The following is a 24,692-nucleotide window of genomic DNA, read 5'->3' on the forward strand; positions in this document are numbered from 1 at the left end:
ACAATTTTTCTCATTTTATCAAAGTTTCCCTTTTGAAAGTTTAGCACGAGAGCCTTGGATTTGCACACTGTTCCTTTTCCAGTCATTAAATCAAATTTGATCATATTATGATCACTATTGCCAAGTGGCCCCACCACCGTTACCTCTCTCACCAAGTCCTGTGTTCCACTGAGAATTAGATCTAAAATTGCTCCCTCTCTCGTCGGTTCCTGAACCAATTGCTCCATAAAGCTATCATTTATTCCATCCAGGAACGTTATCTCTCTAGCGTGACCCGATGATACATTTACCCAGTCTATATTGGGGTAATTGAAGTCTCCCATTATTACTGCACTACCAATTTGGTTAGCTTCCCTAATTTCTCTTAGCATTTCACTGTCCATCTCACCATCTTGACCAGGTGGACGGTAGTATACCCCTATCACTGTAGTCTTCCCTGATACACAAGTGATTTCTACCCATAAAGATTCAATTTTGTATTTAGTCTCATGCAGGATGTTTATCCTGTTGGACTCTATGCCATCCCGGACATAAAGCGCCACACCTCCTCCCGACTGCTCCTCTCTGTCATTGCGATATAATTTGTACCCCGGTATAGCACTGTCCCATTGGTTATCCTCTTTCCACCATGTCTCTGAGATGCCAATTAAGTCTATGTCATCATTTACTGCTATACATTCTAATTCTCCCATCTTACTTCTTAGACTTCTGGCATTAGCATACAAACATTTCAAAGTTTGTTTTTTGATTGTATTTTTATTCTGCTTTTTAATTGATAGGGATAAGTTAGAATTTTTTAGCTCAGGTGAGTTTTTAGTTACAGGCACTTGGACTACTTTTCTAATTATTGGAACCTCACTGTCGGGATGCCCTAATTCTAATGCATCATTAGTATCCTTTAAAGATACATCTCTCCGAACCATGCGCTGCTGAGCGACTGTCGGCTTTCCCCTTTGTTCTAGTTTAAAAGCTGCTCTATCTCCTTTTTAAAGGTTAGCGCCAGCAGTCTGGTTCCACCCTGGTTAAGGTGGAGCCCATCCCTTCGGAAGAGACTCCCCCTTCCCCAAAAGGTTCCCCAGTTCCTAACAAAACTAAATCCCTCTTCCTTGCACCATTGTCTCATCCACGCATTGAGACTCCGGAGCTCTGCCTGCCTCTGGTGACCTGCGCGTGGAACAGGGAGCATTTCAGAGAATGCTACCCTGGAGGTTCTGGATTTAATCTTTCTACCTAAGAGCCTAAATTTGGCTTCCAGAACCTCCCTCCCACATTTTCCTATGTCGTTGGTGCCCACGTGTACCACGACAGCCGGCTCCTCCCCAGCACTGTCTAAAATCCTATCTAGGTGACGTGTGAGGTCCGCCACCTTCGCACCAGGTAGGCATGTTACCAGGCGATCCTCACGCCCACCCGCCACCCAGCTATCTACATTCCTAATAATCGAATCACCAACTATGACGGCCGACCTAACCCTTCCCTCCTGGGCAGTAGGCCTTGGGGAGATATCCTCAGTGCGAAAGGACAATGCATCTTGCAAAGAGAATTCCAGAAATGTGCAGTGGATTGAACCCCATGGTCAGAGAGAATATGTTTGGGAAGGCCGTGGAGACGGAACACATGCCGTGGAGACGGAACACATGCCGAAAAAACAGTTTGGCCAGCTGGAGCGCCGTTGGGAGGCCAGGTAGAGCCACAAAGTGTGCCATCTTAGAGAAGCGTTTGACAGTGACCCATATGGTGTTCTTCCCACTGGAGATAGGCAGGTCCACTATAAAATCTGTGGCGATATGGGTCCAGGGTTCGCTTGGAACAGGGAGTGGCTGCAAGAGTTCCCAAGGCTTCCCAGCTGGAGGCTTATGACGGGCACATGTAGGACAGGATTCAACGTATGCTTGGATGTTCTTTCGAATAGTAGGCCACCAATAGTATCGTTGAAGGGTGGAAAGAGTCCTGGACTGACCCTGGTGTCTAGAGGTCAGAGAGTCATGGGCCCATTGCAGAACCTTCTGTTGTAGTGGTCGAGGGAAAACAGTCTTCCCTGGTGGCACTGGAAAGGTGACAGACAGAATGATCTTAGCAAGGTCTATGATGTGCCATGGTGTATCAGATACATCCTCGGGAAAGAATGACCGAGAGAGGGCATCAGTGCGCCCATTCTTATTGCCTGGACAGTAACATAGTACAAAATTGAATCGCGTAAAGAAAAGGAACCAGCGGGCCTGGGGTTGGTTCAGATGCTGGGCATGAGGTAGATACTCCAAGTTTTTATGATCCGTATATACAGTAATCTGATGTTGTGCCCCTTCAAGCTAGGGTTGCCATTCCTCAATAGCCAACTTGATGGCCAGCAGTTATTTATCCCCAATGGGGTAATTGTATTCCGCTGGCGAAAAGCATTGAGAAAAAAAAGAACAGGGGTGCAGCGTATGAGTAGTGGAGTATTGACTTAATACGGCTCCTACGCCAATGTCGGAGGTGTCGACCTCAACCAAAAATGGGTGCATAGGGTCCGGATGACGGAGACAGGGTTCCTTAAGAAAGGCGGCCTTGAGATCCTGAAAAGCTGTCATAGCTTCGGGTGTCCATTGAGAGGGATTTGGACCCCTTCTGAGTCATGGCTGAGAGTGGTGCAGTCAGTGGAATAATGGTGAATAAAAGAGCAATAATAATTGGCGAAGCCAAGGAATCTCTGGAGGGCCTTGAGGCCAGTACATAAGAACATAAGAAAATGCCATACTGGGTCACACCAAGGGTCCATCAAGCCCAGCATCCTGTTTTCAACAGTGGCCAATCCAGGCCATAAGAACCTGGCAAGTACCCAAAAACTAAGTCTATTCCATGTTACCATTGCTAATGGCAGTGGCTATTCTCTAAGTGAACTTAATAGCAGGTAATGGACTTCTCCTCCAAGGACTTATCCAATCCTTTTTTAAACACAGCTATACTAACTGCACTAACCACATCCTCTGGCAACAAATTCCAGAGTTTAATTGTGCGTTGAGTAAAAAAGAACTTTCTCCGATTAGTTTTAAATGTGTCCCATGCTAACTTGATGGAGTGCCCCCTAGTCTTTCTACTATCTGAAAGAGTAAATAACCAATTCACATCTACCCGTTCTGACCTCTCATAATTTTAAACACCTCTATCATATCCCCCCTCAGCCGTCTCATCTCCAAGCTGAAAAGTCCTAACCTCTTTAGTCTTTCCTCATAGGGGAGCTGTTCCATTCCCTTTATCATTTTGGTAGCCCTTCTCTGTACCTTCTCCATCGCAATTATATCTTTTCTGAGATGCGGCGACCAGAATTGTACACAGTATTCAAGGTGCGGTCTCACCATGGAGCGATACAGAGGCATTATGACATTTTCCGTTTTATTCATCATTCCCTTTCTAATAATTCCCAACATTCTGTTTGCTTTTTTGACTGCCGCAGCACACTGAACCGACGATTTCAATGTGTTATCCACTATGACGCCTAGATCTCTTTCTTGGGTTGTAGCACCTAATATTGAACCCAACATTGTGTAATTATAGCATGGGTTATTTTTCCCTATATGCATCACCTTGCACTTATCCACATTAAATTTCATCTGCCATTTGGATGCCCAATTTTCCTGTCTCACGAGGTCTTCCTGCAATTTATCATAATCTGCTTGTGATTTAACTACTCTGAACAATTTTGTGTCATCTGCAAATTTGATTATCTCACTCGTCGTATTTCTTTCCAGATTATTTATAAACCAGTAGGTTGAGGCCAATCATGAATGCTCTTCAGTTTCTGAGAATCCATGCTACACCCCTGGCTAGATACAACATAGCAACAAGAAAATAATGTGCTGCAATAACTTAGACTGAACAATACCACTTTAAACCAAACTGTTAAGTTTTAATGGGTGCATACAACAATAGTGCACCAAATTTAAATATTAGCATTTAGAATAAGTAATTACACAAAGCCCTGACACGGCCGTGTTTCGCATCAGGCTGCGTCAGGGGGAGGATTCCAAAGGTCTTAAACGGGCTGAAACTGTGACTCAAGGTATGGCAGGAACGTCGGTACATCAACAAAACTTTGGGTCAGGAGGAGTCTGGGTAATCCCTTCAAAGAAGTAAAGAGAACCTCAAAAAATGTCCGGGGATCACCACGTCAGTAAATCAACCTACAGAACCGGAACCGGGGGTCTCTCAGATATGTACAAGGTGCATGCGCGGTCAACAGACCATCAATTAAGTTAGGCAGTAGCGCCCGGCAACTTCAAAACAACAAAGACTTGTAAGGGAAAAACTTTAAAGACTCAGACAGATATCATCGCGGTGTCCCTGCATGCTAGATACAACATAGCCCAGGAAAGGGGCGGTCTCCTGTTCGAATGAGCAATTGTGAAGCTTGGTGAATAGTTGATTCTCCTGCAGCTGCTGTAGAACTCGAGAAAAGTCCCGGTGATGACTTTGAAGGTCTTGTGAGAAGACTAATATATCTAATATATCATCAAGATATATGACTACGCACTGTTATAGCATATCTCTGAAAACTTCGTTCATTAAGTTTTGAAATACCGCGGGTGCATTGCACAACGCAAACGGCATCAGATAGGGGTAGCAATCTGATGTATTCCGTAGGCGGAGTAGCAATCTATTGTTATAGACTGCTGGAGATAGTAATGGGTGGATCCTTGGGCTGGTGGCAGATGACCACGCCCCCGGGGGACCACCGGCTAGACTTTGTGTATGGAGACAGACACTAGTTCTTTTATTAAACAGGTCTTGAAGCCACCAGAGGTGGCAGTAGTGAGCTGAAGTGCCCGGCAGGGCTGAAGTCCCTCAGATACTGGAACAGCGATCCCTGGATGGCTGAGCTGTTGAGAAACTGTAGACAGTGAGTAGGCAAGATATGCAGAGTTCATGAACAGAACTAGATGACAACATTCACATATTGGTCTCAGGGAGCTCAGGAGCTGGAAAGGATAGGCCCTCGAGGAGCGAGTACCTGATTCCAGGGAAAGCTCTGAGAGAGCGATGGTAACTCACAATGATGTAGACAGTGATGGCTTCCAGGCAGAAGAGAATCAGCAAATAGTCATGAACGAGGGCCCTCGATGGTCTGAGACCTGCGATGTCGATGCCGATGCTTTTCTCGACAGTCACCTCTGTCCTTTTCATGAGGGGGAACAGAGGGTGTCGATGGCCGTGGAGTCGTCGATGCTGGTGGGACACCGATCGGTGCCCGATGATGGTGCGACATAGATTGTGAAGGTTCAGACGACGTTGATGCTATGGACGGCGTCGGGGTTTTTGAGCAAAAGAGAAGTTCCATTTTCTCCATTCTAGCCTTGCGACCTTTAGGTGTCATAAGGGCACATTTGGTGCAAGTAAGGACATCATGCTCACTACCCAGACACATTACACATACCTGCTGAGGGTCAGTAATGGACATTGTACGGGTGCAGTTCAGGCATCGAAGGAACCCCGACGCCATGGCCTGTGAAAAAATTTAGCCACGGTGCAGTTGTTGCAGTTTGATGCTGCTGGAGAGATAGTGGACCCTTGGGCCGGCCTACCTAGGGAGACAGGGTAGGCCCGGGGGCGGAGCCACAAGCTGGAAGGGTTCACCCAGGAACCAGGGACCCCCCGGGAGGAGCCCGTAGGGTCCCGGGTCCTCGGGACTGGGAGCTGACAACAGAAAGTCCAGAGGCTGAGATGGGTGTAGGCCGGGACCAGAGCAAGCAGAAAGAATAGGAAGTCCAAGGTACCCGGAAGGCAGGGAACCGGCTGCACAGGGCTGAGGGCCGGCTGAAGGCAGGGCAGCGGGCGGCTGCGGAGTCTGTAGCAACCGGAGACAGAGGCAGGCAGTGGGAGAAGCAGGGTCAGAAGCAAACCGGAGTCTGAAGCAGGCTGTAGGCTGAAGCGGAGTCGGAAGCAGACCGGAGTCAGGGGCTGGCTGCAGGCTGAAGCGGAGTCAGAAGCAAACCGGAGTCGGAGGCAGGCAGCGAGCTGAAGCGGAGTCAGAAGCAAACCGGAGTCGAAGGCAGGCAGCGAGCTGAAGCGGAGTCAGAAGCAAACTGGAGTCAGAAGCAGGCAACGTGGAGATCAACAGGAGCGCAACTGAGAACAACTAAGGAGTTGTGAACCTCGTTGCAAGGCGTTGAGAGAGAGTCTGAACGACGGTTAGATCGGGACTTGGGCGTGACGTCAGCAGCGCGGGCGGGGCCGGGCTTCCGGGAGCTGGACGCTCAAGAGGGATGTCCTCTCGCGTGTGCGCGCGAGACCGAAGGGAAGCAGGCCCGTAATGGCGGCCGCCACGTGGAGTGAAAGAAGCCCCCGGGGTCCGGAGCGGGTGAAATGCGGTGATCACTGAAGCGGAGGTAGGCGGGCCTGAGCCCTAACAGAAGGGAAGCGGTCGGGCAGTCGACGGCCAGTAGGCCGTGAAGGCCAAACTCGACGGGAATCGACCGGAATTGGGTAAAAAACTTAGCGAACCACCGCGGACGTAAAAATGAAAGCGGGGGACCCCTGTGGGGTAGAAAGTTGTATAGTAATTCTGTGAGGAGAATTCCTGTCAGGAATCTCTGTGGAGCTCCTTAAGCCGCATGGCTACTGCTGCGCGGAAAAAAGAAGACTGAAGGGGGAACTCTGCTGGTTGCAGGGTTAGTGCCATCCTGGGCATACCCAGTAGGTGCCAGTCAAAGTTCTAGAAACTTTAACAAAAGTGTTCCGTGATTGGGCTCCATCCTGTGATGTCACCCATATGTGAGGACTACCATCCTGCTTGACCTGTGAGAAATGTTGATAAGTGCATTCGTTTTCCGGTTCCCATGAAAGTCAATGGGGGAAGTATTTGCAGCCTATTTTTGGCTGCAGAATTGGGGTTTTATTATCAATTTTGATGAAACTTCTGGGGAGCAATCATCAGAACAAGAAAAGAGCTCCAAGGTACTTAGACTGTGGCAAAGTGGCACCAAAGTGGCATGAATAACCTAAGGTACTTTAAAGGGACAAAGGGGTACCAGGAGTGGCAAGAAGAGTGATTTAATAGAGGTGCAAAGCAGCAGCAAGTGTGTCAAAAACACACCACAGCTTCAAAAGAGAGCACCGATAAGAGATGCATGAACCCTCGAAGGCAGCACGACAGGCAAAGCAGCAAGACAAGTAGCATCAACATCCTACAACACAATGAAGGGGGAACATAGCAAGCAGAAAGACTAGCACCAACACACTGCGCAACCATGATAGTGGCAAGAACACCACAAGGAGTTTAGTGAGTCATCTGGTGTATGGAAGCTAGTCACAGAGGCAGAGGGTAAATACAGGCTGGCTACACCTGGGGAGAGTTCCCTTTCCTTTGTGCAGGAAAGGGCTCCCTAGAATGGGTTCGCCCCTAGAGTGGGGTGTTTCCGTTGGCGTCTAGTGAGCTTTCGCTGGTCTTTTAAAATCTGGTGGAGTTAGCCGATATACAAACGAGAATTTTCAAGGACGAGACAGAGGAGGTTTCCATGTAAACAACAGTTCAACATGGGTCAGAGGGTAGATACAGGCTGGCTACACCAGGGGAGAGTTCCCTTTCCTTTGCGCAGGAAAGGGCTCTCTAGAATGGGTTTGCCCCTAGAGTGGGGTGTTTCCATTGGCGTCTAGTGAGCTCTCGCTGGTCTTTTCAAATCTGGTGGACTTAGCTGATATACAAATGAGAGTTTTCAAGGCCGAGACGGAGGAGATTTCCATGTAAACAGCGGTTCAACATGCGTCACTGGGTAGATACAGGCTGGCTACACCCGGAGAGGGTTCCCTTTTCTTTGAGCCGGGAAGGGCTCCCTGGAATGGGTTGGCCCCTGGAGTGGAGCACGAGCCTTCAAAGCTCGTGCTCCACTCCAGCTTTGAAGCTTTTTTCTTAAGCTTTGAAGCTTTGAAGCTTAAGAACAAAATATCCAACATCACTGCCAAGTTCACCCCTAATACCAAAAACTCCCCTAACACCAACAGCATAACCCCCCCCACCCCACACACAGCCACCATCCTCCCTTCGTTTGAACCCTCCTCAACTCTAGAAATAGAGAACATCTTAAAAAAGATGAGACCTTCCTCCCATCCCTCGGAAACCATCCCAACTAAACTTCTCCTCGCTATTCCTAAAACAATAGCCACCACACTCTCCAAAATTGTGAACTGCTCCCTAGAACACGGCCTGGTCCCTAACTCACTGAAACAAGCTGTGGTCAAACCCATTCTAAAAAAACCCTCCCTTGATCCCTCCAATCTATCTAACCTCCGTCCTATCTCCAATCTCCCTTTCCTCTCCAAAGTCATTGAGAAACTAATAAACTCCCGTCTCTCTGAATACCTAGAACAATCCAATATACTCCTACCAACACAATACGGTTTCCGAAAACACCTTAGTACGGAATCCCTACTCCTCTCCCTTACAGATACAATCATCAAAGGAATGGATGCCGGTAACTCCTACCTCATTGCCATGCTAGATATTTCCGCCGCTTTCGACACCGTAAATCACAACATTCTCATCAACACCCTCATCAGTATAGGAATTTCAGGTACTGCTCTTTCTTGGATAAAGTCCTTCCTCCAAAACCGTACCTACACAGTCCTCACAGACAATTTTACATCCCCTCCTGTTAATCTCGACTGTGGCGTTCCCCAAGGATCCTCCCTCTCTTCCACCTTATTTAATATTTACATGCTCCCCCTTACAAACCTCCTCTCCAACCTTGGTATCACACATTTCATCTATGCGGATGATGTGCAAATCCTCATCCCTTTCAAAAACTCTGTTCTCACTGCTATCCAAAACTGGAACACCATTCTCGCCTCAATAAACCAGCTCCTCACTGACATGCACCTAGCCCTCAATCCGCAAAAAACTGAGCTCCTCCTCGTCTCCTCTAGACATGCAGCCACACCCACTCTCTCCACCCTACATTCCCCCAACCTTCTCTCTGACACAAGAAACCTGGGTGTTATACTTGATAACCAACTAACCTTCAAACCATATATCAAATCTATCCTTAGCAGCTGCTATTTCAAACTACAAACCCTCAAAAAACTCAAACCCCTTCTCTACTTTTCCGATTTCCGTACAGTACTCCAATCCATAATTTTTTCAAAAATTGACTACTGTAATGCTCTCCTACTTGGACTCCCTTCTACCCACATCAAACCTCTACAACTCCTCCAAAACGCTACTGCTCGCATCCTCACCAATGTCAATAAGAGAGACCACATCACTCCCACCCTCATTGATCTCCACTGGCTTCCCATTCACTCACGAATTATTTACAAGACCCTCACCCTCATCCACAAAAGTATTACTAACGAACACTACAACTGGCTAAACCCACCCTTCCTCCCTCGTACCTCCACAAGACCCACCCGTGCTTCCCTCCGCGGAACCCTTATCCCTCCCTCCATAAAATCCACTAGACTCATCTCCACCACCAATAGAGCCCTTTCCCTTGCAGGCCCCTCCCTCTGGAACTCTATGCCTCTTGACCTACGTACCGAAACCTCCACACCTGCTTTTAAAAAGAAACTCAAAACCTGGCTTTTCCTCCAAGCATACCCCCTTTCCTCATCAGCTCCACCAACTAACATGCTAGCCCAACCCCCATCTCTCTCCAACATCCCCCGTTCAGGTCCTACACCCAATACCCTCCCCTTCTAATGATTCATACAATTTTGTATATAACAAGTGTACATATTTCTCCCTCGAATCCCAATTCATATCTTATCCCCCTGTGTCTGTTTGCACCCTCCCCCTGCCCCCCCATTTGTCTCGACTACCCCCCTCCATCCCTCCCTTTAGTTATTTAGTTATTTATTCTGTTACTGCGTTTATGTTATACACCGTTCTCTGTAAAGGCTACGCCTATATATCTTTTGTTGTAAGTTACTTGTAAACCGGCACCATGTGCAAACGGTTGCCGGTATATAAAATTAAATAAATAAATAAAAAATAAATAAAGCGTGGCGACGTGGAGCAGGATGCCATGTGAACAGTGGTTCAACATGGGTCAACCGGTGCTAAGAGATAGGCTGCAACACTGTGGAGAGTTCCCTTTCTTTGAGCAGGAAAGGGCTTCCTTGGCCCCTAGAGTGGAGCACGAGCCTTCAAAGCGTGGCAACCTGGAGCAGGGTCTCACTGTGAGCATGGTCTCACTGTGTTTGGAGCTCTTTTCTCGTTCTGAAGATGGGTCAACAGGTGCTAAGAGATAGGCTGCTACACCAGGGAGAGTTCCCTTTCCTTTGAGCAGGAAAGGGCTACCTGGAATGGGTTGGCCCCTACAGTGTATAATGATACAAATTGTTAGGATTTAAGCATTTGCAAACAGATCAGGACTTCATAAGCAAGATGGAGGAAGTTCTCTTCTCTGCCCTGAAACTAAAGAAAACTGTTTGTTTTATTTAAGGATCCATGCTGTGAAGGATTACTAGTTTGAATTGCCAGAGACTGAGGTTTCCCTTTGCAGCAAGGGTTCAGCCATGAGGACTGGACATAAGGTCTGGCTGGACAGGCACAGCAATCGAGGACAGAGGTCAAACACTCTTAGGGACATAATGCCTGGATGGACAGGCACAGCAATCGATGACAGAGGTCAATCCCACCTAGGGACATAAGGCCTGGATGAACAGGCACAGCATTCGAGGACAGAGGTCAAGCCCACCTAGAGACATAAGGCCTGGACGGACAGGCACAGCAATCGAGGAAGAGGTCAAACACTCTTAGGGACATAAGGCCTGGACAAAAAGGCAAAGCAGTCTAGGTCAGGCCCTTGTAGGGACATATGGCCTGGACAGTGAATGGACAGGCACAGCATTAGAGGTCAGGCCCTTGTAGGGATGTAAGGCCTGGACAGTGGACGGACAGGCACAGCGTTAGAGGGCAGGCCCTTGTAGGGACGTACAGCCTGGATAGTGGATGGACAGGCACAGCATTAGAGGTCAGGCCCTTGTAGGGATGTACGGCCTGGACAGTGGATGGACAGGCACAGCATTAGAGGTCAGGCCCTTCTAGGGACGTATGGCCTGGACAGTGGACGGACAGGCACAGCGTTTGAGGTCAGGCCCTTGTAGGGACGTACGGCCTGGACAGTGGACGGACAGGCGCAGCGTTTCAGATCAGGTACATGTGCTGCAGTGCTTACATTATCTGGAGCATAGGAGGCAGTTGGAGCTGCTGCAAGGCTTTCAAATTGCTTTTATTCATCTTGCCATTCACAGGGAAAATTTGGAAACCCAAGCAAAGGCAGGTTTACTTTCAAAAACACTAGCATTTCCATCAACTCTGGTGCTAGCCTTGAGCGGTGAGGGCTCATGATATCCCCTGTCATTGAAAAGACACGTTCACTGGGCACACTGGTTGGTGGACATTTATTTTATTTATTTATTTACGATTTTTATATACCAATGTTCATTTCAAAAAGAGATATCACATGACAAATATCGCTGAGCCACTTGTGTGCCCAATATGCCAGTGGATCTGTCTGCATGTTCTCTGTCGGCTCTGAGAGATACCGTGTCACTGACAGCTGTGCTGGTGTCTCCTTTGCTTGGGTGGACTGAGAGTCACTCTTGCCAGCTGCTTTCTCTCTTGCTCGTAGCACAACAGATGAATCTTTATGGGCAACATGCTTTTAGCGTTCTGAAGTGGAGGAGGAAGAGGAGGTACTAGCTGTCACTGACAGAGTGCTGCTCCTGCTTGGGCTACCCCAACTCTCTGAAGTGCCCGCTGTTTCCACCTCTGCTTCACGCCTAATCTGTCTCTGCCTATGGCGCTCCTGTTCACGGACTTTTGATAACAGCAGGTCCTTCACCAATAAGAGACAATCGTACTGTAGGGCGAGTTTCCCTTTCACACGGGGATCACAGACTGTGGCGAGCATGTATGTGTTCTGTTCTGTTAAAGGCCTTAATCTCTCTTCTACCTGCTACTGCAAAATGTCCAGACAATGCAGCACCTCAACTGTCATTCCCTCTTCCTGTTTAAAAGCCTCCAAATTTTCATCCAGGAAATTAACTATAGGGATGATGTCAGCCAAGGTGGCACTTCTGGAACTCAGTTCTTCCATGACATCCTTGAAGGGCTGCAGGATTTTTACCAGCTGACACATGACTAACCAATCATGATGCCCTAGGGGATTCTGCGCACCTATATCCATTGTACCAGAAAGTTCATGAAGGGGTGTCTGCAGCTCCACTAACCCCTCCAGCATCAGAAAAGTGGAATTCCATCGGGTGGCAATGTCTTGAATGAGACGCTTGTGAGGCATCTCCAAATCAGTCTGCTTTTGTCGGAGAATCTGCCCCGCCTTCAAACTTCTGTGGAAGTGCACTGCTAGGTTCCTGCACTTCTGTATTAACCTATGCAGGTATTCATTCTCTTAGTCATTGGAATCCAATCCCAGAGCTGACTTCACTACCAGGTACAGAGTGTGTGCAAAACATTGGATGTTCTTAAAATGCCCGTGTTTATTGCCTTAACCATATTTGCACCATTCTGTGACAAAGAACCCTGCATGAGGATTCCTGTCTTGCTGGTGTAGTTGCCAGCCCTCCAGCATCTGTCTGATGCATGCTAGAATATTGGCTGCGGTATGGGCCTGGTCCGTCAGGTGGGTGTGCAGTAAAGCCCACCTCCACCCTGATACTTGTTCAGTAATAGAGCTGCTGCCTGCCCCTGCCTCAGCCAGGTCCCACCGGTGTGCTGTCAGGGAGAGGTAAGAGTGTGCAGCATTCATAGCGGTCCAGATATCGCAGGTGAAATGCACACTCCCCTGTGTCTTAGCTAGCAGTGCTTGGATGCGACTGCGACACTGCTTGTACAGGCTGGGGAGGACATTTCTGCTAAATGTGGTTCTGGAGGGGACTTTGTAATTTGGAACTACGACCGTTAGAAAATGCTTGAAATCCACATTCCCACTCACTGCAAGGGCTGGTTGTCAAGGGCAATCATTTCCCCAATGCTCCTGGTTACAACTTTGGAGGCTGCCTGCCTCCTACCCCAGGATAGTGTTACCGCACTCCACCCCATTTCCTCCATGGTGGGTTGTCGCTTCTGCCACATGTCAGGGGGTTGCTGGCCTGCCACCTGACTGCTAGAAGGTGATGAGGGCGTGGGCTGACTCTGCTGCTTCTGAACCACTTTACGCTGCTTGGAAGGGGGTCCCCTGACTAGTACTGCCACCATCCCAGATGGCAGTACTGTTGTTGGGTGTTGCCTCTACATATGATGCGTCATGCCAAAATTAGATAGATGTCCCATTTGCTTGCCTCTGCTAATAGCCCTGCCACAGTAATTACACCGAGCAAAACGCAGGTCATCTGTCACTTTAAAGTGGCTCCAGATTGCAGATGTATTTCGTGATCCTCCCTTCTCTATAGCCTTGGGGGTGGATGCTGGCACTGGAGCTGAAATAGTGGGTGCACCCTGAGAAGCAATGCCAGGGTCTTCAGTCACCCTCTGTGCCTGCACTGACTGCTCTTCCTCCTCCTCATCATTTTCATGTCTCCCCTGCTGCACTGAAGTGGATGCTAAGATAGGACTAACTGATCCTCCTAAAACTTCGTTAGGCTCAGCTATTACTTCTTCCGTTTCTGATGAGAATCCCACACAAGATGATTGTTCATCTGAATCAGAAGCAAACAGTGACTGTGCTACATTGTCAACGCTAAGTCTTAGTCGCGACATCTGTCCCCCTGCTGCTTTTGGGTGTCGACATTTTGTCTGGCATGACTCAGCCTCCCCTTCCCTCATCTCCAAAACTACAGTAGCAGAAACAGGTGGTGGCGATGCATCATGTTTAGATTTCATTTTTTTCCAGATGGAACTGCCTGCCCCTCCAAAGAGTTTAGTTTGCAACAGGTCCCTTTTTAACTTTAATGGGGGACTGGCACTAGTGCCTTTTGAAGTGCCTCCTCTGCCTGTCCCAATCACTCGACCACATCTAGCTTTCCCTGACATTATGGATTTAATGTCACTGCCTAGTGCCTACTGGCTGCTCACTGGCACAGTGCCTTGATATGCACTAATATAATGTGTGTGGTGTGCACACACAGGGCTTGCTTGTTAAGTACAAAAGAGGCAGACTGGGGATTTCACTGCACAGACTGTCCCAATATTAAACTTGACTCTGCTAAACTACCCAGTGGCCATTGTCAAGGTGCCTTGATATGCACTAATGTAATGTGTATGGTGCGCACACAGAGCTTGCTTGTAACTACAAAAGAGGCAGACTGGGGATTTCACTGCACAGACTGTCCCAATAATAAACTTGAGTCTGCTAAACTACCCAGTCCCACTGTCACAGTGCCTTGATATGCACTAATGTAATGTGTGTGATGTGCACACACAGAGCTTGCTTGTAATTACAAAAGAGGCAGACTGGGGATTTCACTGCACAGACTGTCCCAAAAATAAACGTGAGTCTGCTAAACTACCCAGTGCCCACTGTCACAGTGCCTTGATATGCACTAATGTAATGTGTATGGTGCGCACACAGAGCTTGCTTGTAACTACAAAAGAGGCAGACTGGGGATTTCACTGCACAGACTGTCCCAATAATAAACTTGAGTCTGCTAAACTACCCAGTGCCCACTGTCACAGTGCCTTGATATGCACTAATGTAATGTGTGTGGTGTGCACATACAGAGCTTGTTTGTAACTACAAAAGAGGCAGACTGGGGATTTCACTGCACAGACTGTCCAAATAACAAACGTGAGTCTGCTAAACTGCCAGCCCACTGGCACTGATGCCCAGTGCACAGAGAGACTGAGTGAATTCAATTAAACAAATTCAGTTAAAAAAAGCTGGAATTGTTGGCACAGCAGGAAAATCGATGAAATATATTTTCCAATGAAAGTTCTAACAAACTAGCTAAAAATTGAATATATCTCTCCCACCCACAACACCCAAATGGTGCTTGCTTGCAGCCTAGCCCAGAGAGTGAATTAAACAAAATGGCACTGCTAGCAGCTTCTCTCCCTGGCACAGAGAGACCGTCTCAGATCACCTAAATAAACTGCTTAAAAAACAAACAGAGCTAGCTGGCACTGCAGCCAAATAAAGAATAAATATCTTTGTCTCTTAAGTAACTAGCCTAGCTAGCAATTCAATACAGATTTCAGAACTCAGACTAGCTCTGAGTGCAGCCACCTTCCGCAGAGACCACCTCCCCACACCACCCATACAAAGAAAGTGCATGGCACGCTGTGTGCTTAAGTATATATAGTGCTGGGTCATCAGGAAAAGTGTCACCGAGCACTGAATGACAGCGCGATTGACTGCATTCAGTGCATTACAAAAAATCTTATCACTGATATGTTGCATTCTGATATCCATGCCACCCAAATGACATTTTCCGTTTGCAAATGACGGCGAAGAAAAGCGCGCGGCGTCAAACATATGGAACGGATGATATGTTATATTCGTGGGGAGTTGCGATACAATGAATAGGGACATATACGTTGTGGATTGCCAATACATCGAAAACGAATGTACACTCCTACAGCTCATTTTAACTTCAGGTAAAGCAAAATTGCTTACCTTGTAATAGGTGTTATCCCAGGACAGCAGGATGTAGTCCTCACATATGGGTGACGTCACTGATGGAGCCCTATCGCGGGAAAAACTTCTGTCAAAGTTTCTAGAAACTTTTGACTGGCAGTCTGAGGCTACTGAGCATGCCCAACATGCCATGATATTCCCTGCCACAGGGGTCTCACTCCAGTCTTGTATGTAGCAATAAGCTTTAGCAAAAAATTGAAAAATAAAAGGTAATATACCCAACTCCGTGGGGTGGCGGGTGGGTTTCGTGAGGACTACATCCTGCTGTCCTGGGATAACACCTATTACAAAGTAAGCAATTTTGCTTTATCCCAGGACAAGCAGGATGCTAGTCCTCACATATGGGTGATTAGCAAGCTAGAGGCTGAGTCATTTCATATTGAGGCAACAGTGAATTGTTGTTGTTGGAAATGAGCAGCCGAAGATCACAGCAGGTTGGTTGTAGAAGGAGTTGGGTTTAAACTGGAAACAAGTTCTTTAAGACAGATTGTCCATAGGCTGAATCTTGTCGTCTTTCTTTGTCCAAACAGTAATGAGCTGCAAAGGTGTGAAGAAAACTCCATATGTCAAGGATTGGCACTGAACGATAGTGTGCTACTGAGGTTGACATTGCTCTTACTGAATGTGCCTTTACTCGCCCTTGGAGAGGAAGGCCTGCTTTTTCATAGCAAAACTGTATGCAATCTGCTAGCCAATTGGATAGAGTATGTTTACCCACTGCTTTACCGGGTTTATTTGGATCATAAGAAACAAAAAGCTGATTGGATTTCCTGTGGACTGCAGTGCGGTTTAAGTAAAAAGATAGTGCACGCTTACAGTCCAAGGTATGTAAGGCCCGTTCTCCTTGGTGAGAATGTGGTCTTGGAAAGAATGTGGGTAAAACTATAGATTGGTTCAAGTGGAATTCCGTAACTACCTTGGGAAGGAATTTTGGATGTGTACGGAGAATCACTCTGTCATGTAGGAACGTCGTATAGGGTGAGTACGTGACAAGTGCTTGTAACTCACTAACCCTTCTAGCTGATGTAATGGCTAAGAGGAAGATAGTCTTCCACGTGAGAAATTTAAGATCACAGGAATCTATGGGTTCGAAAGGAGAACACATTAGCCTTGCTAAAACCAAATTCAGGTCCCATGCTGTGACTGGAGGCCGAATTGGTGGTTTACGTTGAGTTAAACCTCTCATAAACCTGCTGACAAGAGGTTGTGTGAAGATGGGTGCATCTCCCATCTTATTGTGGTAAGCTGAGATTGCACTTAAATGGAAGATTGCACTTAAATGGAAGATTGCTTTGGACTGAATTGATATTTAGCTGTACTATGTTTCAAACATTTAATAAAAAAAATAATAAGGGAATAGCAGCTAGAGATGTGAATCGTGTGATCGATCGTCTTAACGATCGATTTTGGCTGGGGGGAGGAGGGAATCTGATCGTCATGGTTTCGTTTTTTTAAAAATCGTTTAAATCGTAAATCGGGGGAGGGCGGGAAAACCGGCACACTAAAACAACCCTAAAACCCACCCCGACCCTTTAAAATAAATCCCCCACCCTCCCGAACACCCCCAAAATGTTTTAAATTACCTGGGGTCCAGTGGGGGGGTCCCAGTGTGATCTTCCACTCTCGGGCCACGGCTGCGACCTCCTGCACTCGGGCCGTATTGCAAAATGGCGCCGGCCGTATGGCCGTATTGCTGTATTGCAAAATGGTGCCAGCCGTATGACCGTATGGCCGGCGCCATTTTGCAATACGGCAATACCACCCGAGTGCAGGAGGTCGCTCCCAGACCCCCGCTGGATTTTTGGCAAGTCTTGTGGGGGTCAGGAGGTCCCCCCAAGCTGGCCAAAAGTCCCTGGGGGTCCAGCGGGGGTCCGGGAGCGATCTCCTGCGCTCGTGACGTCGGGGGACAGGAACCAAAATGGCGCCGGCGCTACCTTTGCCCTGTCATATGACAGGGCAAAGGTAGCGCCGGCGCCATTTCTATTAACGCAGCCGTGGCCCGAGAGTGGAAGATTTACCGGGACCCCCCCACTGGACCCCAGGTAATTTAAAACATTTTGGGGGGGTTCGGGAGGGTGGGGGATTTATTTTAAAGGGTTGGGATGGATTTTAGGGTTCTTTTAGTGTGCCGGTTTTCCCGCCCTCCCCCGATTTACGATTTAAACGATTTTTAAAAAAACAAAACCACGACGATCAGATTCCCTCCTTCCCCCAGCCAAAATCGATCGTTAAAACGATCGATCACACGATTCACATCTCTAGCTGCTATTCCCTTATTATTTTTTTTATTAAATGTTTGAAACATAGTACACCTAAATATCAATACAGTCCAAAGCAATCTTCCAGTGCAAAAAGGGTTCAGGCTACATTTCTACTGATTTTCAATCACAATAATTCTTTCATTTCTGTCTTATAAAACAACATTCTGTGAAAACCTACAAATTGTTACTTTTTATATTAGTTTAGACAAAATGTTGAAATAAAAATGATAAAATATACCTTAATCAGATAAATTGTTAGAAACCCACAGAATATCGGAACTTCTTTGTTCTAAAATTTCCATAATTTAATGCAAAGCAGCAAGCATGCCTCAGGCACAAAACAAAATCTTACCTTGATAATTCTTCCAGCTTTGATTTAGCAAATTCCAAACTTTTTCTTTCTACATGTTCATGGGGAGTGTGAGCCAAAAGTTCATGAAGTGTTATAATATACCTAGGGATCTGAAAATAAATACGGATTCAGCAACATGTGAGACATTTTGTTTGAATTATTTATCAAAAGCATTTTAGGAGAAAAAAAATCTCTTCAAAACATATCCATGCATGTGAGCATAAAATATATTTTTATGTTTACACTTTAATGCTCTTTAAGCAAACAGCAAAGTAAAGTAGCACAGGATACCTTTGCTAGTCTGCTGGAGTAATAAGTGAATCACTAAAATGCTTGTAATAGTGCATTTTCTTATGCATTATCATAGAATACTGCCTCCATAATTTATCATATATTATAATATAATATATGATAAATTTAGTATGTATATTTAGTATTTCCATAATTTATCAGCCATGGTCAATTTAGTCAAAGAATGGATAATGCTTGAATACAATATACATACTAGAAATTGGCTAAAAATCACCACCACAAGATATTAACACCTCTTAATTTTCAGCATAGGTCTTACACAGTGCAAATTAATTGCATATCCATATTGCTGGTAATGCTAGTAAAATAAATTCTCATTCATTCATTCACTCATTCGTTCATTCTTTTTCTTCTTTATTTAATAGTTTTGATTCTCTGCTAAAAATAAACTTACAAACAAGCTGATGAAAAACATTTTCTGCTTAGCATTCCCTCAGGTGATTACAAAACAAAGAAGAATATTTTTCCAAAATGTAGCATGACGTGGACACAGATTATCTACAGAGCACTTATCTGTTATGGGATCTCACCTAATGAGCAACTTCCCACTTAATCAAATCATTACAGTCTCTCTCAGAATTCAATTCTAAGTGAGATATAGACATGGCAACATCCACAGCTCCTTTTAGGAATACCACAGCTCATGAAACACTGTCATTTTTGTTTTTATGGTGACTCATGTTTTTATTTAATTAAAGAACTCATGCATCCTATGTGCTAGTTTTCAGATGACTTCCCTATTGAGTAAGCATTTACCATGGTTGTGTTTTTTATTCTTATGATATAATGGTACATCTGAATTTCTGGACATATATAATGAGGCCATGCCTGGGTAACTTACCTGAAACATAGGGTATGTTAAAAATGTTTCCAGCATCCTCCCCTCACAAGCGGAATTGGCCTCATATTGTTTCAAGAGCTTGTCAAAATCTCTGTTCTGCTTACAGTTTGCCAGCACTTGCAGACTATACTGGTGATTACGAACAAATTCTTGGTAAATGTTCAGCATGGGTAGCAAAATATCAAATAAGTCAGCTAGAAAAAAAATTAAAACAGTACTTTTTAAAAATTATCTACTTTTTTATCAGTCTTCGAATAAGATTAAAAAAAACAAATCTATCTCGCTCTTTTTACCAATAAAAATAGTGTCACGATAACAGCAAAGTTCCATGCCAAATTTAGAAAAGTCACTAGTCTGTTTTGCTAGTTTGAAAACCTTAACATCATCACTTATTATACCACAGGAAAAATCTGCCATTCAACCAGATTATACATCCTTATCTATACATAAAAGAAACGGCATAGGCTATCACACTGCAGCCAGTATCTAACAGTACAGAAGAGATTTTAAATTCAGCCAAGTCAGAAATTCATAGCAGTAGAATAACATTTGAACCTATTATTCAATGCAGAATTCTGTGCAAATGCCAATTATGTTCTTTTCTGAAAAGGTTAACTTCTACATGGATAAAATACTGAAGTCTATTCTGATCTCATCAGAAAGACACTTTCCAGTACAGGCATAAATGTCTACTGCCCTTAAGCTGCAGCTCTGTGTTTTCAGTGTATGTTAACAGCCAAATGGATTCTATTATTTTTGTTGGTATTTATGCTCACTGGATGTACCACAACTAAAGTCAGTTGAAAGACTGGTTGTGACAGGATAGTGTCTCTTATTTCACCAATAAATATCTTGGCTTCACTTCAATCTTTCTCATTTTGGCTTTTTACGCAACAGGGACATCATTCTCTAAAGATGCCAAATTAAATTGATCTGCTGGAAATGTTGCTAAATTGACTCGCACAACCAACCAGAAAGTAAAATCTGAACAAGCAGGAATTTCAGATAACTAAGGGGATCATTTTCCAACTTGTGTTATGGCATTTTCGCATGCGAAAAGCACCATAGTGCATGGTGCAATGCTAATTTTTAAAAGGGGAGGGATTAGGATGGAGTCAGGGGTGGGGTTTTTGTAAAAGTGGGCTGGCTTCACAAAGTGCAAAGCCATAACGTAAATTGCAATTTTTTTTGCAAATTCTATTTTGGGCATTTTTAGGAGGGGGGGGAGAGAGAGAGCACACTTCTGGGGGGTGGCACTCTAGTAAGCAGCTATTTATGTTACTATAGGAGGCCCACCTAGTAACTCGAGGTGAGGTTTAGGTTGTATTGTAGGGGTTAGGGGCTAGGGATGTGAATCGTGTCCTCGATCGTCTTAACGATCGATTTCGGCTGGGAGGGGGAGGGAATCGTATTGTTGCCGTTTGGGGGGGTAAAATATCGTGAAAAATCGTTAAAAATCGTGAAAAATCGAAAAATCGAAAAACCGGCACATTAAAACCCCCTAAAACCCACCCCCGACCCTTTAAATTAAATCCCCCACCCTCCCGAACCCCCCCCCCAAATAACTTAAATAACCTGCGGGTCCAGCGGCGGTCCGGAACGGCAGCGGTCTGGAACGGGCTCCTGCTCTGAATCTTGTCGTCTTCAGCCGGCGCCATTTTCCAAAATGGCGCCGAAAAATGGCGGCGGCCATAGACGAAAAAGATTGGACGGCAGGAGGTCCTTCCGGACCCCCGCTGGACTTTTGGCAAGTCTCGTGGGGGTCAGGAGGCCCCCCACAAGCTGGCCAAAAGTTCCTGGAGGTCCAGCGGGGGTCAGGGAGCGATTTCCCGCCGCGAATCGTTTTCGTACGGAAAATGGCGCCGGCAGGAGATCGACTGCAGGAGGTCGTTCAGCGAGGCGCCGGAACCCTCGCTGAACGACCTCCTGCAGTCGATCTCCTGCCGGCGCCATTTTCCGTACGGAAAATGGCGCCGGCCATACGCGTATGGCCGGCGCCATTTTCCGTACGAAAACGATTCGCGGCGGGAAATCGCTCCCTGACCCCCGCTGGACCTCCAGGAACTTTTGGCCAGCTTGTGGGGGGCCTCCTGACCCCCACGAGACTTGCCAAAAGTCCAGCGGGGGTCCGGAAGGACCTCCTGCCGTCCAATCTTTTTCGTCTATGGCCGCCGCCATTTTTCGGCGCCATTTTGGAAAATGGCGCCGGCTGAAGACGACAAGATTCAGAGCAGGAGCCCGTTCCGGACCGCTGCCGTTCCGGACCGCCGCTGGACCCGCAGGTTATTTAAGTTATTTGGGGGGGGGTTCGAGAGGGTGGGGGATTTAATTTAAAGGGTCGGGGGTGGGTTTTAGGGGGTTTTAGTGTGCCGGCTCACGATTCTAACGATTTATAACGATAAATCGTTAGAATCTGTATTGTATTGTGTTCCATAACGGTTTAAGACGATATTAAAATTATCGGACGATAATTTTAATCGTCCTAAAACGATTCACATCCCTATTAGGGGCCACTTTGACATGCAGAGTGAGACATACGAACAGAACAGTGCACTCTTGTGAAGATTTGATGTCTTTCAGAGTGAGGAAACTCACACAATGATGAGATTTGTACAATGTTCTCTCAACCTAGCTTGATGGACTCTCTACCTGGGTAATATCAAGCTAGGTTGAGAGAACATTGTACAAATCTCATCGTTGTGTGAGTTTCCACACTCCAAAAGACATCAAATCTTCATAAGAGTGCATTGTTCTGTTTGTACGTCTCACTCTGCATGTCAAAGTGGATCCTAACCCCTACACTACTACCTAAACCTCACCTCGAGTTACTAGGTGGGCCTCTTATAGTAGCATAAATAGCTAAGTACTAGATGGGCTTTATAGCTAGTTTGTCTCTCTCTCTTTCTCTCAAACCAGCATCCATGCACACATATGTGTCCATTTATAGTATATTTAACTCCTTGATCAGCACCCAACCATGACCAAGTTTTTCTCTTCCCTATTAATCAACTGACACCCATCCATCTTTAACTACTCTCCTCTCATATTACATATTTTAGAAGGCACTATGTTTAGCATTCTTGTATCTTTGTTTATTTTATGTTTTTTGAACTATGTTTTATATTACCGTATTTGGTTTTTATTGTTAAATTTTTGTTTTTATCTCTAGATTATGTATGTTTTATTTTTGTTAAACTTTTTGATTAATCTCCCGATTGCAAAAGCGGTATACAAACATTTTTAAGTAAATAAATAAATAAATAAATGTGTGCATGTTATAAAACAGGCTGGTCAATTGCACATGTGTACCAAATTTTAAGTGGGTACACACATGTGCATGCAAATAGGCTATTACCAAAAAAGATGCCCCTCTTCCTATCACATGTGATATTTTGATGAATCTAGCCTAAGAAAGCAGGATCAGTAACTTTCAAACCAGCATGCGTGCACACATATGTGCCCATTTATAGTATATATGTGCATGTTATAAAATAGTAGGGATGTGAATCGTTTTAGGACGATTAAAATTATCGTCCGATAATTTTAATATCGTCTTAAACCGTTATGGAACACAATACAATACAGATTCTAACGATTTATCGTTATAAATCGTTAGAATCGTGAGCCGGCACACTAAAACCCCCTAAAACCCACCCCCGACCCTTTAAATTAAATCCCCCACCCTCCCGAACCCCCCCCCAAATAACTTAAATAACCTGCGGGTCCAGCGGCGGTCCGGAACGGCAGCGGTCCGGAACGGGCTCCTGCTCTGAATCTTGTCGTCTTCAGCCGGCGCCATTTTCCAAAATGGCGCCGAAAAATGGCGGCGGCCATAGACGAAAAAGATTGGACGGCAGGAGGTCCTTCCGGACCCCCGCTGGACTTTTGGCAAGTCTCGTGGGGGTCAGGAGGCCCCCCACAAGCTGGCCAAAAGTTCCTGGAGGTCCAGCGGGGGTCAGGGAGTGATTTCCCGCCGCGAATCGTTTTCGTACGGAAAATGGCGCCGGCAGGAGATCGACTGCAGGAGGTCGTTCAGCGAGGGTTCCGGCGCCTCGCTGAACGACCTCCTGCAGTCGATCTCCTGCCGGCGCCATTTTCCGTACGAAAACGATTCGCGGCGGGAAATCGCTCCCTGACCCCCGCTGGACCTCCAGGAACTTTTGGCCAGCTTGTGGGGGGCCTCCTGACCCCCACGAGACTTGCCAAAAGTCCAGCGGGGGTCCGGAAGGACCTCCTGCCATCCAATCTTTTTCGTCTATGGCCGCCGCCATTTTTCGGCGCCATTTTGGAAAATGGCGCCGGCTGAAGACGACAAGATTCAGAGCAGGAGCCCGTTCCGGACCGCTGCCGTTCCGGACCGCCGCTGGACCCGCAGGTTATTTAAGTTATTTGGGGGGGGGTTCGGGAGGGTGGGGGATTTAATTTAAAGGGTCGGGGGTGGGTTTTAGGGGGTTTTAATGTGCCGGTTTTTCGATTTTTCACGATTTTTAACGATTTTTCACGATATTTTACCCCCCCCAAACGGCAACAATACGATTCCCTCCCCCTCCCAGCCGAAATCGATCGTTAAGACGATCGAGGACACGATTCACATCCCTATAAAATAGCCTGGCCAATTGCACATGTGCACCAAATTTTAAGTGGGTACACACATGTGCATGCAAATCCCGCTTCTACTGCATAAATCAGGGATTTAAAAGGAACATGTGCCAATGCCATTCTCAGTTCATCCCCAGTTTTCCCAGTTGATAGGTCCTCCACCTCCCACCTGTTTTGATTGCCTTCACTTCCCCACCCCACCCCCATTAGCCCCGACCCTTTAAACCCCACAGATATGCCTAGTTTTCTTGAAATTTTAATTTACACAACATCCAAGGTAGAAGTTAAGTTAGGTGGCAGGGGCCTCGACTCACACAGAGTCGTGTCAGTATTTACACGCAGATTTCAGATTCACGCCCCCAAATGCCTATGCCCTGCCCAGAACACGCCAATACCACACCCCTTTTTGAAAGCTTTTGAGATGTGCACGCTGAGGGAAATATTCACGTATCTAGGCAGCTTTTAAAATCCGCTCAGCGCAAGCGAGCCCAACTTCTTCGCGCATCTCCGAATTAATGCACGGATCAGGCTTTTAAAATTCACCTCTTAATGTTCATAAAATAAATTTCTGTTTGGGGCTAAATATATTTACACACTTTGAGTCTATCCAAATACAGTCTTTCAATAATAATAGAGCAAATGCTGTATCAGTGTGCTGTGGAATGATCAGTTTTGCAAATGGTAACTGGTACTGTTTTGCTTTTTGTGTGTTTCTAATTGTTTTATACTGTATAAAGGAAAGAATGCCAGTAAAATGA

The 24,692-nt window shown here is 46.1% G+C and overlaps 1 protein-coding gene across 2 annotated transcripts in view; it reads right to left on the reverse strand.

Moving 5' to 3' along the window:
• RASGRF2 (Ras protein specific guanine nucleotide releasing factor 2) overlaps window positions 1-24,692 on the reverse strand; it is an 888,178-nt gene that overhangs the window by 510,091 nt on the left and 353,395 nt on the right. For both annotated transcript variants that reach the window (XR_003852277.1, XM_029574148.1), the window contains exons 7-8: window positions 19,336-19,529; window positions 18,183-18,292 (exon numbers count right to left, since the gene is read on the reverse strand). Coding sequence is in view for 1 of the 2 variants with exons in the window: in XM_029574148.1 (XP_029430008.1) it covers window positions 18,183-18,292; window positions 19,336-19,529 (304 nt within the window). In the remaining variant the exon portion in view is untranslated. The remainder of the gene's footprint in view (window positions 1-18,182; window positions 18,293-19,335; window positions 19,530-24,692) is intronic.

The sequence above is a fragment of the Rhinatrema bivittatum genome, chromosome 1 (genome assembly GCF_901001135.1).
Source record: "Rhinatrema bivittatum chromosome 1, aRhiBiv1.1, whole genome shotgun sequence".
Lineage (NCBI taxonomy): Eukaryota > Metazoa > Chordata > Amphibia > Gymnophiona > Rhinatrematidae > Rhinatrema > Rhinatrema bivittatum.